The 17,738-nt window shown below is 43.1% G+C and overlaps 1 protein-coding gene across 4 annotated transcripts in view; it reads right to left on the bottom strand.

Annotated features, from left to right (window-relative positions):
• The window catches only part of ARNT2 (aryl hydrocarbon receptor nuclear translocator 2), a 197,945-nt gene that overhangs the window by 41,671 nt on the left and 138,536 nt on the right, over positions 1 to 17,738 (bottom strand). For all 4 annotated transcript variants that reach the window (XM_029236793.1, XM_029236794.1, XM_029236795.1 and 1 more), the window contains 3 exons: positions 9,243 to 9,319; positions 6,961 to 7,095; positions 4,442 to 4,516 (listed from right to left, as the gene is read on the bottom strand). In XM_029236793.1, the coding sequence (XP_029092626.1) occupies positions 4,442 to 4,516; positions 6,961 to 7,095; positions 9,243 to 9,319 (287 nt within the window). The remainder of the gene's footprint in view (positions 1 to 4,441; positions 4,517 to 6,960; positions 7,096 to 9,242; positions 9,320 to 17,738) is intronic.

The raw sequence follows: 17,738 nt of genomic DNA, 5'->3' as shown, positions 1-17,738 counted from the left end.
CCTTTCCCAGGATCCAGAAAGGGTTCCTGGAGGGAGATGGGTCTGGGTAAAATGTTGGCAAGTGAACACGCTGCGCCTTCTGGGGGGGGCTCTCCTGGCAGAAGGCGCAGCGTGAGCAGATGTCTGGGGGCGGGAAGACCTGAGGTGCGATGGGGGATGAGACTAGGCACGTTAAGGCAGTGTGGGTATCACAGTCCAGGCCTGGAGGCCAGGCTGGTATGTTCAACTGCGCCTTATTCAGGTGTGATGCTAGTGTCCTAGATCACAAAGGCCAGGCATAAACCCAGCCTAGCCCAGCTCTTCCTGAGAACAGCTTTACTCATCACCACCACCACTACTACCACCGTCACCACTGAAGGCATCTGAGCAGAGAGAAGAAGGAACCTGTCTTAAATCTCACTGGGTTCCACTCTTTCATCTGACTTCTAGGTCAGCTGAGATCCAGAGAGGGAATCCAAGAGCAGACACCAGAGTGAACTCAGGATTCCCAGCCAACCCCACAAACCAACCTCAATATTCCTCACAAACTCGATCCCACTCTAAGGTCTCATGTCAGGGCCATTCAAATACTTTTGTTTAAATCCAGAGTTCAAGGGCTGACTCCGAACTGACATAGCCTTCTCCGTGCTTTTGCAAAAACAAGCCACTTCCCTTTATCAACATTTGTCCCTCACCCCGACCACTGGTGGCTAGAACCCAAAGAACACAAGCGAGGGGCCCAGGCCTGGCGCTCCCCAGGATGTCCCTGTGGCTGCTGCCTGCTGCCCGCTGAGCCCTGTGACCTGCCCTGGCTGCCGCCTCTAGGGCGTGGTTGCTTGGGCTTTGCCTCCTGCCTGAGGAATGAGGTGGCTGCTCTCAGAGCGAGCGTTACTTAAGCCAGATACCAGCGTGGGATCGATGTTAAATTCCTTCTTTTTCTTTCAAAATCTCAGGGGTGCTGTCAAATGGTGAGGCCGGTGTGGGGCTTTGGTGATGGGGATGAATGCTTTGGAAGGAGGCAGCCTCCAGCCCTAGATCTGTTATTGCCTTGCTGTGTGACTTGGGGCAGGTGACTGAACCTCTCTGAGTCCTGGTTTCCACTGCAAAAACGTGGGGGTGATAATATACTGTGAAGGATTGAGGATCATATAGGATAATGTATGACAAAGGGTCTGGCTGGTTACCAACAGTGATTGGTGGGGGGTGTCCCATCACTGTTAGAGCCTCATTTCCATATGAAAACGAAGCCAACCCAGTCCAAAGGGGACGATGCTAGACCACACAGTTCATAATAATTTCCACATATTTAGCAAAGATGGCATAAGAGATATACTATAGCAGTGTTTACTGAATGTTTAACCATTCCGATTTCCCATTTTTTCTGAACTGAAAGTCACCTGCTGTGGGTGATGGTCCATTTAGACTACTTTATTAAGAGCAGCCACATGCAAACACCACAGCCAGTGGTGGAGACGATGGTGAAAAGCACAGATGTGGAGCGTGCCCACAGGGAGCTTATGTTTTAGTAGAGGAGACAGAAAAAAAAAAAAAAGGAAATCAACGGACAAAGAAAAAAATTGAAAACTGGAATAGTTGCTGTGGAGGAAAAATGAGGGACTGAGAAGGAGGTTAGGGGATCTTTCTCAGCTAGGGTAGTCACTGATGGGGTCTCTGAGGTGACAGGAGTTAAAACCTAAAAGCTAAGAGGTGTCAGTCACGTGAAGAGTGAGGGTCAGAGGAGACACGTGCAAAGGCCCTGAGGTGGGAGAAAGCATAATGTGTTCAAGGAACCAAAAGAAGGCCAGGGTGGCCCATGTGTAGTGAACACATGTGGATGAGACACGCAGGGCAAGGTTCCTGCAGCCGTGGTGAGTAAGGGGTTTGGACCTGCTTCTAGGTGCACGGGAAAGCCGTCGGCACTTTTTAGGTAAAGATGTGGCAAAATCTAATTTACGTTTTCAGAATGGTTTGGCCTGGGACAAGAGTAAAAGCAGGGAGACCAGCCAGGGAGCTGTTGCAAAAGTCAAAATGAGAGATATGGACGGGTGGCCTAGGCAAGGTCAGTAGGAGCGAAGAGAGGGAGAACGGGGCGGGTTACGGGTGTCTCTTGAGGTGTAACAGGGGCACTCGATGGGCTGGATGTGTGGAGGGAGATCAAGGGAGGAGAGAAGACTGTTTCTTGGTTTCTGGCCTTTGCAACCAGAAAGACAGTGGTGCAAGGGAGATTGTGGGCTGTGAGAAGAGAATCGAGCATTCTATGTTTGAAGGTTAACGGGCATTCGAGTGCAAGGGTGGGGTAGGTGCCTATATATCCGCAGGCGATGGTCTGGACTGAAGTCATCCAGTGGATAAAATCGCCTGGGAGAGTCTGTTTCTGTTTTGTAAATAAGTTCATTTATATTATTAAAAAAAATTAGATTCTGCCTATGAGTGATATCATACCGGTATTTGTCCTATTTACAAAACAGAAACAGACTCACAGATTTTGAAAACAAACTTATGGTGACTAAAGGGGAAACACTGGGCGGGGGGGAGGGATAAATTAAGAGCTTGGGATTAACATACGCACACTACTGTATATAAAATAGATAACCAACAAGAACCTACTATAGGGCTTCCCTGGTGGCGCAGTGGTCGAGAGTCCGCCTGCCGATGCAGGGGACGCGGGTTCGTGCCCCGGTCCGGGAAGACCCCACATGCCGCGGAAAGGCTGGGCCCGTGAGCCATGGCCGCTGAGCCTGTGCTCCGCAATGGGAGAGGCCACAGCAGTGAGAGGCCCGCGTACCGCAAAAAAAAAAAAAAAAAAAAAAAAAAAGAACCTGCTATATAGCACAGGGAACTCTACTCAGTATTCTGTGATAACCTATATAGGAAAAGAATCTGAAAAAGAATGGATACATGTATACGTATAACTGAATCACTTTGCTGTACACCTGAAACTAACACAACATTGTAAATCAACTATACTCCAGTAACACTTTTTTTAATGAAAAAAAATCGCCTGGGGGATATTAGAGAGAAGGAGAGAAGGTCAGTAACAGAGCCCTAGGACATCATGGCTTGGAGACGCAGGCAGAAGAGGGACGACAAAGCAGTCTGACAGGTGGAAAGAAAACCAGGAGCTGGTGATGTTTGGGAAGAACAGAGCGGAGCGCGCAGGAGGGGTTATGAGATCTGCGTGCGCAGGAGGCGTGTAATTGGAGCACTAGATCTATTTGTGCAGACATACCCAGGCCTTTAATAGGAGAGCTCAGCTGTCAGAGGCCCTCATTCTGAAACACTTGTAAAGCAGAATGTCAAGGACTTATTCTCTCAGATGAATGACGAACTATTATCCCCTCTTAAAAAGTCATTTAAAGGCCCCTCTGCTGTAACATTACCCGTCCTTTTCTTTGCGGGGGCTGAAGCGAGTCGCCGGAGCCCTTTGAGAAACTGGCTCTCTCTCTCTCCTCCCAGGTGGACCCGGGCTCAGGAGGTGGCAGGTCCTCAGTGAGAAGCCTGCCCTAAGGTGCTCTTCCTTCACTGAGCTTCACTTGACTCACTGTAGCATGAAGATAATAATGCCCATCTCCCGTGACTGTCGTGAAGATTCGGGAAAGCAGTGTGTGCGAAAGGGATTTCCATAGCGCCTGGCACATAGTAGGTGCTCAATAAACAGCAGCTGATCATGATGATGCTCGGGATGCAGTCAGTGGTGTGGCCTTCCTCTCAGACCCTCACGGTCATCCTCAATCCTTCTCTCTCCTTCACTGTCTCTATCCAAAGCATCACTAACCCCACAACCGCCTCCTCTGCTGCTCCTACCCTATTTCAGGTCTCACCACCTCTCACCTGGGTGACTGAAGCAGGCTCCCAATTTGTCTTTTGTTCCAGTTATTTCGTACCCTTGTCTCTTCTGCATACCTGGGCTGCCAAAATTGTTTTTCAAAAACACTGCTCCACTTCAAATCCTCAAGGGAATCCGCACTTAAACGACTCAGGAGAGAATTTAAGCGCCTCGCAATGGCACATGAGGCCCTTCAGAATTTGGCCTCACCGGCCTCATCTTTGACCACTGCCCACCTCCTCCCCACAAGCGGGCCAGTGTCACTCCAGCCGTGAGGAGCTACTCACAACTCTCCCAAAAAGCCATGCTCTTTTGCATCTCAGGTGCTGGCCCCTCAGTCTAGAATGTCGTTTCTTCTCTGCTCATCTTTTAAGACCCATCCCAATTGTTGCCTCCCCTCAGAGACTGTTCCGGCCTCTTCCCCACACTGTCAACCTCTCCCTCCTCTGCTCTTCTCCCATGAACAGAAATTCCTTCCTGATGGTCTGCCGTCCCCCCTGGACTGCGAGCCCCTTCACGGCAGGGGCCCTGACTGATGCCTTCGGTGGGACCCTGCTTGGCCTGTCTGGCACATCGAAGGACTACATCCATGTGTAGCCAGCTTCTACGTCACCTGTAAGTGAGCACTGGTGGTACCTGCTGAAAGCTCTCCCGCAGATGGCTCTGGTCCTCAGAGTGGCAGAATTCCAAAATGTCCTTTCCCAGAAGATCCTAAATAAAGAGGCAAGCTTTAATCATCTCCAATCCCACATTTCATTTTTTTATATCTCACCGTTAGACAAGAGCACTCACATACACCCCCTTCAACCCTTTAGCTCACACCATCATTAGGGGAAAAAAAGTGGATGCAAATTTTCTCTTTGAGCAATCATGGAGCTGGCGTCTGGTACGCTATCCTCAGTCCTTTCGGCATGTTCAACATCGACTTCTAATTTTGCTAAGGCATTAGAGCAGCAGCTTCAAAATGCAATTTTGGAGAGGCAAACTGCAATAAACATTTCAATGAACAAAAAGAACGCAAATGATAGCATGAGGACAGATGTGTTGCCTATGAAAACTGGAATTGTTTAAATGGGGAAACTGCAGCTCTCTCGTGCCTGGAGAAATGCTGTTATCATAAAATAAAATAACTGTACTTGCTAAAAGCCTGTTTACTACCTACCTTTGCTCCTCTATGTTTTATTCAAAGGACCCAGCATTAACCCCAAACAAAAGTGTTTTGCAATGAAACCAACTATAAAAAGATAAACCGTCAAAAGGCAAATGCGTTGTAGAAAAGTGGTCCAGTTGGAAGTGCCTTAAATGGCAAAGGATTTAAACTAAGTCATCGATCAGAACCCAAATCCGCAAATGGCCTCAGTGCGAGCGGACACTGACAGTGGAAAGGAAGTCTTATTTGTGTGCCAAAAAGCATCTAGATGCCCATGGAAGGTGCTGGTGGATAAATGGATCTGGCTGGAAACAGAGGGCCATCAGAGGTTATGGTGATTTTGGAAAGAGATTAATTTTCCCCATCATTCCAATCCAAAATCTGAAGTTTGCATCAACCTAGAGATGTAGAATTATATGAATGGTTCCAATATTTCAATTTGGTCTGTTCTAAAATATATATGTGGGCTTCCCTGGTGGCTGATAAGGAAACTGGGGCTCAGAAATGTAAAGAAAGTGGTCCACTCTTCCGGTTAGTCCAGGGTGTGGCCAAGGCAGTTTGAAACATTTTAGACTCATTGTACTCATGACCTGGAAGGATCTGTGAAATTAAATCTACATGGGGGACTTCCCTGGTGGCGCAGTGGTTAAGAATCCGCCTGCCAATGCAGGGGACATGGGTTCGAGCCCTGGTCCGGGAAGATCCCACATGCCACGGAGCAACTAAGCCTGTGAGCCATAACTACTGAGCCTGTGTGCCACAACTACTGAAGCCCATGTGCCTAGAGACTGTGCTCTGCAACAAGAGAAGCCACCGCAATGAACCCGCGCACTGCAACAAAGAGTAGCCCCTGCTTGCTGCAACTAGAGAAAGCCCATGTGCAACAACAAAGACCCAATGCAGCCAAAAATTAAATAAATAAAATAAACAAATTTATAAAAAAATATATATATATAATTAAAATACCCATATCAACATACCCCAAACTTTTTTCCTTTTTTGTTCAAATGCTTTTTATTTTGAAATTTTAAATCTACAGAAAAGTTGAAAGGGTGGTATAATAAACACCTGTGTGTCGTTTAGCTTGATTCATCAATTGTCAATATTTTGCTACATTTGCATTTTTCTCTTTCTTTCATATATATGTAAACATAAATATATAAGTGAAACATAAAATATATAGAAATATCTTTCATATACACATATATTTTAAAGTTTTTTGTTGAATCATTTGAAAATAATTAGCAGAAATCATGACACTTCTCCCTGAAATATGTATCTCATAAAAATGACACCATCTCACAAATCCATAATACACCATATGCCTAAAAAAAAATCAATAGTTATTTGATAAAATCACCCATTATTCCATACATATTAACAATCCTCCCAAACATCCTTTATAAGTCTTCAGGCTGAGGACCCAATTAAGGCTCTTACATTACATATTATTATTTTATCTCTTTGGTTTATCTTAATTTGGAACAATCTCTCCTGCCTTTTGGTGTTTCTTATGACTTCTGTGTTTCTCATGGACTTTTTTTAAAGAAAGGCCTTGAAAATGTGCCCCCTGTAAAAAGAGTTTCCAAATACATTTGAGAAACAAGCAGTTAGACAAAATTAATTGAACATCTTTAAGACTTTCAGCATCTTTCACACTAATATACTTTTGAAGTTTCTAAGGAGATTTTCCATTTGGTGTTAATCAAACTTAATTGATCAGAGAGCCTCTTTTTCATAGGGCATCTTAATTCTAGTTTGAGAAAAATCATTTAGATTAAACAAAGTGGGTAGGACAAAAAATGGAGAGTTAATTTTAAGCAGTGCAGTGGCATACAATGTTCTTTTTTGCTTTGGAAGGACATTACTGTACCCAGGTAGGGAGATGGATTTTTATCCTGTGTTTCCCTATATTGTGATGTACAATATCTCAAACAAATGAAGTAGGGGCATTTTAAGTAAAACTAAATCTCTAGCTGACTGCCATGAGCTCAAAACCACCTACCTGGGGTTGGTAGCCAATCACACTGATGCATCTTGGGTCCACAAATGTGATGATCCCGTCAGAGTTATGCCGGGATAAGAATTCCGTTGGCACCGACATCCCGCTCATGTCCATGCACACAGGAGAGCTGGTCACCTGGATGGAGAAATCCACAGGGTGGTGGTGATGGAGACTGAGTTAGAGAATGGGAAAAATCCATGTGGATTTTTAAAATAATTAATTAATTAATCAATTTGTTCATTTTTGGCTGCGTTGGGTTTTCGTTGCTGCATGCGGGCTCTCTAGTTGCGGTGAGCCGGGGCTACTCTTCGTTGTGGTGCGCAGGCTTATTACGGTGGCTTCTCTTGTTGCAGAGCACGGGCTCTAGGCGCACGGGCTTCAGTAGTTGTGGCATGTGGGCTCAACACTTGTGGCTCGGGGGCTCTAGAGCGCAGGCTCAGTAGTTGTGGCGCACGGGCTTAGTTGCTCCGTGGCATGTGTGATCTTCCCGGACCAGGGCTCGAACCCGTGTCCCCTACATTGGCAGGCGGATTCTTAACCACTGCGCCACCAGGGAAGTCCCCCATGTGGATTTAATTTCACAGATCCTTCCAGGTCATGAGTACAATGAGTCTAAAACGTTTCAAACTGCCTTGGCCACACCCTGGACTAACCGGAAGAGTGGACCACTTTCTTTACATTTCTGAGCCCCAGTTTCCTTTTCAGTCCCTGGGAATCAGGAAGCTGTAACCTCATAGGGTGGTTGTGAGGTTCAGAGAGACACTGCACGTCAAACCCTGGCACAACACCTGGCACACAGCTGGTGCTCAGAAATGTTAATACCCCTCCCTTCCCCCACCTTCCCGTTATTAAGGATGGGAAATGAGTCTAAGGAACTGGTCAAAATATTTGGAAAGCCTATATTTGTGAACTGAATTTACCCAGTATTCTTTCTTCCCCATTTGCAAGGAATAACCAATGCTTATCACATGTGAATGGAATAGCTTATTCATCTATCTGAAAATGGTAAGACCTAGGAAACCAGGGATGTGAAAGGTCAGTGTCCTCTGAACTACAGCTGTCACGGCCCCTTCATCAGTACGGAGAAGGCCCTCGATGCCACAAGGAGAAAGACTGAGTGGCTACTGTGTGTGCCAGGCATGAAGCCAGTGGACTTTATATACATTATTCAGCATATCTAATTCTCAAAAGACTAAAAAGACACATTTTTTGCCCTTGAGGAGCTTGCAAGGAAGGGGACTGCCCTCAACTAACTATACGAAAACAGACAGTGAAGAACTGACGTATAAACGTAACGCCAGGCGGGTAGGGAGGAGGGGGTGATTCATTTTGACTAAGCAGATAAAGGAGTCATTTCACTGGATCTTGAAGGATGAGGAAATAGGAAGTAAACACGAGGAGAAGGAGTTGTAAAAGGAGAAGAAGGGAAACAAGGAAATACCAGGCAGAAGGAATAGCCCGTGGACACCTGCAACGGTGGGGAAGTGCACGGTGGGCTTGTGGAAAGGGCATGCTGTGGTTTGGGAACAGGGCATGAAGGGGGAGGGAGGAGGTGGGGTTGTAAGATGAGTGAGTGCTTTATCCTGCAGACGATGGGGCAACATTCAAGGGGATTAAACAGGGGTGTGAAACAACAAGGTCCTACTGTGTAGCACCAGGAACTATATTCAGTACCTTGTCATAACCTATAATGGAAAAGAATCTGAAAAAGATATATCTGTCTACGCAATGGGTTGGCTAAAACGTTCGTTCAGGTTTTTCCAAAAAACGTGAATGAACGTTTTGGCCAACCCAATATCTATCTATGTGCCTATGTGTCTATCTACGTGCCTATGTGTCAATCTATGTATCTGTCTATCTATCTATCTGTTTATCTATCTATATTTCTATTTATCTTTCTCTATATATCTGAATCGCTTTGCTGTACACCTGAAACCAACATGATATTGTAAATCAACTATACTTGAATAAAAAATATTTTAAAAACCCGGGTGTGATGTGAGCAGAGCTCAACTTTGCAGTAACTGGCGCACATGTGGGGACGGACTGACTCAGGCCCTCAGTGAAGCAAGGACAGCTTGCTTCTGCTGCCCGCAGCTCAGAGTCCCTGCCCCCCTTCTTCTCCCAGATTCAGCCTCATCCTTCTCCCACAGAGCGAGACACAGAACCCGACGATACTGAGGACACAGGAGTTCGAAAAAGGCATCCAAACCTACAGGCTCTTGCTCTTTGCAATAATAAGCCTTCCCTGGAGATCAAAAAGGCTGTGAGCTTTTTCTTACCTGGAGTCTTCCAATTGCCACAAGGCAATATTTACTGCTTTGTCCCACGTCGGCATCTTCTTCGGGTATAGTCATTCCTGAAATGAGAAATGCCAGAGTCATCAACGCCATGTCCAAGATGAATCGTAAAGGGGTAAAAGTGTCCATGATTTTATTTACACAGTCAAAGATACAGATCCACTGTTGACCCTGCAGGGTCTGGGAAGCTGCCAATGAATTAACCACCCCTCGCTCATTTCCTGCTCCTCTCTCTGCCTGATGTCTTTTGATAATTTCACGGTACATTGTCATCCGCATCTGTGGATGATGCAGAGGGATTTAAGGAAGATGAAACAAATTATTCATTTATACATTTGCAAAACTTGGCTAAAACACTTGGTTATAAAAGAAATTTCGGTAAGAAGTGTATAGGGGCACTTCAAATTATGTAAATATTTCACTTATCTGTTGCCAAAAATCAAAGACCATCAGAGGCAGAATCATAAACAAAAACAAAAAACAAAACTCACCAAAACCAAAATGACTAACTTGCCAGGGAAGAGAACGTAACCAGTGTTCACCCTTCTGATGTAAAGTCAGGGTTTTCGAGGGATAGAAAGGAGAAACTGGTGATGGGAATGATGATTAAGCACTAAAAACCAGTGCTCTGGACAGGAAGGAACTGGTTAAAACAATCCTCATTGTTGTTGGTTAGAACTGTTGTAGTGAAACAAGCATTCTGCTCTGATATCTCCTAGACGAGAGCTGTTAAGTAGAAAATTCCCTTTTATACTGCATAACACTTAACGTAAGTATTTTCGCACTAGGTCAGATCGAAGGTTCACGGTGATGGAATCACGCAAGCACAGTGACAGCCCATCACTACAGACTGTGAAGGGAGTGTTAACACGACTCTAGCTGTAAGGGCCAGAGAAATGTCACTCCCTCCTCATTCCCACCACCCTCTTCACACTCCTCTCTGCCTCCCCCGCCCCCCCCCACCCCCCGGCTGGAGGTAACCAGCCCCTTATGTTTCTGCTTTATCCTTTGCTGTATTTCTTTTGCACAAATGAGCATCTGTCTCCTCTTCTCCTATGAAGGGCAGTGCACTGTAGACGCTCTTTTGGGCTTTGTTTATTTCACTTCACAGTATGTCCTGAAAGTCACTCCGTAATTATTCATAGAGCTCCTCCTTATTCTTTTTTCAGAATTGCATATTGCTGCATTATGTAGAGTAACCAAGGTTGAATACTACCACCCTCTTATGTATGAACATTTAGGTGTTTCCAATACTTTGTAACTACAAACAAGGCTGCAAAGAATAATCTTGTGCACACACACTTTCTTAAGAATTGGAGGTGTAGATACACCCAGAAGATACACCTACCCTAGAAGTGGGATTTCTAGGTTACAAGGTAAGTGTATATGTATGTAGTTTTGTTAGGTGTTGCCAAATTCCCCTCCAGAAGGAGTGTACCAATGTGCATTCCCACCAACAAGGTATGAGAGGCCTTTTTCCCCAGTCTTGGCCAACAGAATATGCTGTCATAATGATTTAATTTTGGTCAGTTGGATAGGTTAGAAATGGTATTTCAGTGCTGTCTTAATTTGCATTTCTCTAATTATGAGTGAGTCTGCACATCATTTCATATGTTTGAGGATTAGTTTTGTATCTTATGTTTTAGTGAATTGTCTATTTGTGTATCTTCCCCATTTTTTTTAAAAGGTTTTCTTTCTTCTTTTTTTAATTTATATATTTTTTGCTGCATTGGGTCTTCGCTGCTGTGCCTGGGTTTTCTCTAGTTGTGGCGAGCAGGGGCTACTCTTCATTGAGGTGTGCAGGTTTCTCATTGTGCTGGCTTCTCTTGGTGCAGAGCATGGGCTCTAGGCGCACGTGCTTCAGTGTGGCACATGGGCTCAGTAGTTGTGGCTCACGGGCTTAGTTGCTCTGCAGCACGTGGGATCTTCCTGGACCAGGGCTCAAACCCGCGCCCCCTGCATTGGCAGGCGGATTCTTTTTTTTTTTTTTTTTTTGCGGTACGCGGGCCTCTCACTGCTGTGGCCTCTCCCGTTGCGGAGCACAGGCTCCGGATGCGCAGGCTCAGCGGCCATGGCTCACGGGCCCGGCCACTCCGCGGCATGTGGGATCTTCCCGGACCGGGGCGCGAACCTGTGTCCCCTGCATTGGCAGGCGGACTCTCAACCACTGCGCCACCAGGGAAGCCCGGCAGGCGGATTCTTAACCACTGCGCCACCAGTGAAGTCCCCTTCCCATTTTTCTATTGGGATTTTGATCCTTTGCCCCTCAATTTTCAGGAGTTCTTCGTATATCAGGCATATTAAGCCTTTGTGGTATATGTTGTGAATATGTTCTCCCAGGTGGGCCTTTGTCTTTTGACTTCCCTTACGATGATTGAAAAAATTTATAATTTTTATGTAGTCAAATTTATCAATCTATTACCTCTAGTATCTGAGCCATAATTAGAAAGCCATTTCCTACACCAGGGTTAAAGAGAAAGTCAGCCCTGTTTTCCTCTGACATTTTATGGTTTCCTTTTTTACATTTAGATCCCTAATCCATTTGGAGCTATTCTTGTGTAGCGGTGTGAGATATATTGGATTTAATTTTATCTTTTTCTAAATGGCTATCCAGTTGTCCCACTAACATTTATTAAAAATGCAGTGATTTGAGATGCCACCTTTATCATACTATAAATTCTAATATGTATTTGGGTCTAATACTGGGCTTTCTCTTCTATTCCACAGGCCAACTGTCCATCAAGCATTAGTACCACAGGATTTTAATTACAGAGAATTTATTGTATGTTTTAGTATCTGGCAGGGCTATTCCTCCCTTGTAGTTTTTCATTGTTTCTTGTCTATTCTTAGACGTTTATTTTTTCACATGAACTTAGTATCAACTTATTTAACTCCATAAATAGCTTGCTGTTATTTTTATTAGGACTGAATTAAATTTATAAATCAACTTCGGGAGAACTGACATCTTTATAAAGTTGAATTGTCCTACTCAAGAACAGGGGATGTTTTCCATTTGTACGCCTGCTTTTGTGTCTCCCAGAACTGTATTAAAAATTTCCTCATATATACTTGTACTTTGTATACTTATGAAAATTCCTAAGTACTTAAATTTTTTCAAAAATTTAAGTGTAAATGACATATTAGTTTCAGGTGTACAACACAGTGACTTGATATTTTTATAAAATGATCACCACAATAAGTCTAGTTACCATCTGTCACCTTAAAAGTTGTTACATTTCCTATGCTGTACGTTACATCCCTGTTACTTATTTATTTGATACCTCTGGCATTCGTTTATCCTCTGTATCTATGAGTCTGTTTCTGTTTTACCTTGTTTATTTGTTCGTCTTGATTTTTGGATTCCACATATAAGTGAAATCATATGGTATTTGTCTTTTTCTGCCTGACTTATTTCACTTAGTGTCAATATAATACGCTCTAGGTCCAACCAGGCTGTCACGAATGGCAAGATTTCATTTTTTTTTTTTTTATGGCTGAGTAATATTTAGTTGTGTATATATACCACATCTTTTTTATCCAGTCATCTATCAATGGACACTTAGGTTGCTTCCACATCTTGGCCACTGTGAATAATGCTGCAATGAACATAAGGGTGCATATATCTTTCTGAATTAGTATTTTTGTTTTCTTTGGAAAAATGCCCAGAAGTGGAACTGCTGAATCAGATGGCAGTTCTATATTTAATTTGTTGAGGAACCTCCATTTTGTTTCCATAGTGGCTGCACGAATTTACATTACCACTAACAGCGCATGAGGGTTCTCTTCTCCACATCCTTGCCAACACTTATTATTTGTTGTTTTTCTGATAATAGCTATTCTGACAGGTGTGAGGTGATTATCTCACTGTGGTTTTGATTTGCATTTCCCTGATGATTAGTGAGGTTGAGCATCTTTTCATGTGTCTGTTGGCCATCTGTAGTCTTCTTTAGAAAAATGTCTATTCAGATCCTCTGCCCAATTTTTAATTGGGTTGTTTGCTTTTTTGATGCTGAGTTGTATGAGTTCTTTGTATATTTTAGATATTAACCCCTTATCAGATATATCATTTGCAAATATCTTCTCCCATCCAGTAGACTGCCTTTTCATTTTAATGCTAGTTTCCTTCTCTGTGCAAAAGCTTTTTAGTTTGATGTAGTCCCATTTGTTTATTTTTGCTTTTGTTTCCCTAGCCTAAGGAGACATATCCAAAAAAAAAATTGCTAAGATGGATGTCAAAGAGCATAGTATATTTAGTTCACAGAGTTTTATGGGTTCAGGTCTTACATTTAAGTCTTTTATCCATCTTGCTTTTTTTGTGGTATGGTGTGAGAAAGTAGTCTAGTTCGACTCTTTTGCACGTGTTGTCCATTTTCCCAACACCATCACATATATGTACGCCTTGCTGGCCTTCAATGCCAGATGTCTGGGGGCTTGTCTTCCTGATGCAGGACTCTCAGTCCAGGGAGTCCGATGTGGGGCTTGGACCCCTCACTCTATGGGGAGAATTTCTGCAATTGTGATTATCCTCCTGTTCGTGGGTCACCTCCCTGGGGATGTGGGTCTTGACTATATGGCATGTTTGCCCCTCCCACCCATCTTACTGTGGTTCCTTCTTCTTCTTCTTTTTTTTTTTTGTGGTACGTGGGCCTCTCCCGTTGCGGAGCACAGACTCCAGACGCGCAGGCTCAGCGGCCATGGCTCACAGGCGCAGCCGCTCCGCGGCATGTGGGATCTTCCCGGACTGGGGCACGAACCCGTGTCCCCTGCATCAGCAGGCAGACTCTCAACCACTGCGCCACCAGGGAAGCCCCTGTGGTTCCTTCTTTATCTCTTTAGCTGTGGAAAATCTTTTCTCCTAGTCTTCAGGTTGTTCTCATTGGTAATTGTTCTGTAAATAGTTGTAATTTTGGTGTGCCCATGGATGGAGGTGAGCTCAGGGTCTTCCTACTCGCCCCATCCTAAGTATTTCACCTTCCTTCTTGCTATTATAAATGGGGTTTTCTCTACCCTTATGCTTCTGTGTATTGTTTATGTATACAAAGACTATTGACTTTTGTATATTAACTTCGTATTGTGTTACTTTACTGAATTATTGCTTCAGTTAATTTTATTATTGATTCACTAGGCTTTTGTAGGTATATTATCATATAATTTAAAATAGAGATAGTTTTCCTTCTTCTTTACACCGTTTTTGCCTCTGATTTCTCTTGTTTAATTACATGGGCTAATATCTCTATTACAATGTTGACTAGTAGTAGAGATAGTGGGTGTTCTTGCCTGGTTTCTGAACTTAGTGGAAATGTCTCAAGGGTTTCTCCACTAAACAAGATACCTAAAAAATTATCTCTGAATTACTGTTTGGCATTTTTGAAAATCTCTTTAATGCCTTGCTTCATAGTAGATAGCTGTATTCTATTATCTGCTGTGCATAAAGTCTATTACAATATGTTGTTTTACTTGAGGAATATGAAGAAAATATAGCCTCACATGGAGGCTAGTTGGAGGGGGGAGAAGTTTTTTAAGGTAATTATTGATATTCTTCTTTGACATTTTCCTGAACCTTGACAAGTGATAGTTTCTTAAAGGTTAATTGAAATGTGATTCACTGACTATATCAATGAATTTTTCATACTCTGTTACATGAGAATAGATTGGTCTAACACTTTGACTGGATCTTTCACCCATACATGATTCTGAACATCATGTATTGGTCATTTGGAAAATACTGGTTTACCAAATTACACAGATCTTCTAAATGTTGACACATTACATTATACAATATAAAAAAAATCACACTTGTTAATTTCACCATGTATCGCATCAGAAGATATGGTTAGGTATTGGTCATGATTATGGTGGTGGCTACAACTTTTCCAAAACTCAAACTTTCACTGAAAAGTTTGAATTTTATCACTGACAGCAAATACTATCAACTGCTTTCCTTGAAGTGACAGGATCATTCTAACTTTTTAAGAAAACTACCTGCCAAACACACAAGTTTGAATAACCATAGTTTGTTGTCATTCTTTCACGTAAAAACACGGTGTCTGTGAAAAAAGCAGCTAGTTCAGCTCACAACTCAAACAACTGCACGAGCGCTTTTCCTTGACACAACCAGCATGCTTTGGTATGCAGCAGAGGTCACTTTATACATACTGACAATTTCAGACTTTAGTACAATTAATATTATTAATCTTTTTACTTCTTCATCAAGGACATTCTCAAGTGAAACCAGCACTTTTAAATTAAATTTTGAAATTAATTTTTCCTGCAAGTGCATGGTGATAAACCCCAAGCACGAGAAATGTGAAAATTACACCAGGGCACATCATAAATGTCTCAAAACCAGTGAGGAAGAGAAAGTCTTCAGGACTTCCCTGGTGGTGCAGTGGTTAGGAATCCGCCTGCCAATGCAGGGGACACGGGTTTGAGCCCTGGTTGGGGAAGATCCCACATGCCATGGAGCAACTAAGCCCATGCGCCACAACTACTGAGCCTGTGCTCTAGGGCCCGCGAGCCATAACTACTGAAGCCCGCGCGCCTAGAGCCTGTGCTCCGCAACAAGAGAAGCCACTGCAATGAGAAGCCCGCACACCGCAACGAAGAGTAGTCCCCGCTCGCCTCAACTAGAGAAAGCCCACGCGCAGCAACGAAGACCCAACGCAGCCAAAAATTAATTAATTAAAAAGAAAAAAAAAGAGAAAGTCTTCAAAGAATCCAGAGGGAAAAAAAAGAAACATGTTTACATACAAAGGAACAAAGATAAATATGACAGCTGATTTCTTGTCAGAAACAATGTAAGTAAGAAGATAATATTTTAAAGTATTGAAAAAAAAATCCTGTCTACTTAGCATTCTATATCAAGTGAAAATATCTTTCAAAAATAAAGGTGAAATAAAGACTTCTTCAGACATACAAAAGCTGAAACAGTTCAGCACCAGCACACCATCATTATTAGAATGTTAAAACCATCTTTATGCCACAGGAGAAATAACACCACATGAAAATATGAATCTACACAAAGGAATGAAAACCACTGGAAACGGTAACCATGAGTAAATATGTAAGTTTATTTTTTCTTTTTTTTGGCCACACCACGCAGCATGCAGGATCTTAGTTTCTTGACCAGGGATTGAACCCAACCGCCAAGGAATTTCCAAGATTATTTTCCTATGAAATAAATCAGTAACATAAAAGCCAGGAGGGGAAAAAATGGATGCACACTATTGTGAGATGGTTATACTGTATGTGAAGTGGTATAATATTGCTTGAAGATAGACTCTAATAAGTTAAGATGCATATTATAAGCGCTACAGCAACCATTAAGATACCAAAACAATTACAGCTAATAATTCAAAAAAGGAGATACAATGAAATCCTAAAAAAATTCCAAAAGAAGGCAGGAAAAGAGGAAAAAGGGAACAAAGGACAAATAGGAACATAGAAAACGATACATAAATGAACCATAACAATAATCACATTAAATATAAATGGTCTAAATGCCCCAATTAAAAGGCCAAGTTTATCAGATTGGATAAAAAAGCAAGACTTAACCATATGCTGCTTAGAAGAAATACTAAAGATCTAAGTTCAAGCTTATTTGTGTCTTAGATGGTTTTTAAACCCTCTTGGGGGTAGTATCCATATTCTTCAGTTTCACTTCATGGAAAGTTCTCTAGCATGGTATATGCCACTGACAATATATGACACAGAAGTCAGGATCCTGGAGCCACACTGGCTAAGCTCCATCTTAGCCTGCATTAAAATGAGGTCCGTGTGACGTCTCTACACCCACCTTGGGAGAGGCCTCTACGTGCTACAGTGCTCACGAGTGGTACGGCAACTACTGTCATTGACTGCAGTTCCAGAAATTACTTGAGAAGGAAGTTAAAGTGTTAGAAGACTGAACGCACTGATTCATGTCCTCCTTCACTGATTTGTTCATGCCCATCTTGATAAACAGTCTTATTCAAGAGAGGGCTGCAGGAGAAACAGTGACTGTAAGCAACCGTCCCATCCACTCTTTTATCCTCACGCTCTCCCCACGCCCAACTCTTCTTCCACTGAATCTGGCTGACAGTGGAAAAAGTCTCGAGGGGCCACTTGACTCACACCACTCCTCAGGTTCTGTGGTCTAAACCAAGTTCAGATCCGAGTTTTTCGAATTCTAGTTTTTCCAGAAAATGGACAAGTGGGTATCTTGGTTTAGGGTCAACCCAAAAGCAGAGCCTGAGACAGGACTTCAGTGCAGGTAGTTTACACGGGAGGTGAGCCCAGGAAAGGAGGGGCGAGACAGTGAGGAGAGTGAAAGAGAAAAGGAAGAAACGCCAAGATCAGGGAAGCGCCTCCACACTCTGGGCTTTGCCTACAACTGGGCCAACTGTGACCCTTGCAGGGGAGTCCCTGGTGCAGAGGAGAAAGACACCACATCGTTTTGGCTTTTAAAAAAAAAAATATATATATTTATTTATTTGGTTG

The sequence above is a fragment of the Monodon monoceros genome, unplaced genomic scaffold (genome assembly GCF_005190385.1).
Source record: "Monodon monoceros isolate NGI ecotype Baffin Bay Population unplaced genomic scaffold, NGI_Narwhal_1 Super_Scaffold_21, whole genome shotgun sequence".
Lineage (NCBI taxonomy): Eukaryota > Metazoa > Chordata > Mammalia > Artiodactyla > Monodontidae > Monodon > Monodon monoceros.
This window is presented reverse-complemented; position numbering and strand designations above follow the sequence as displayed.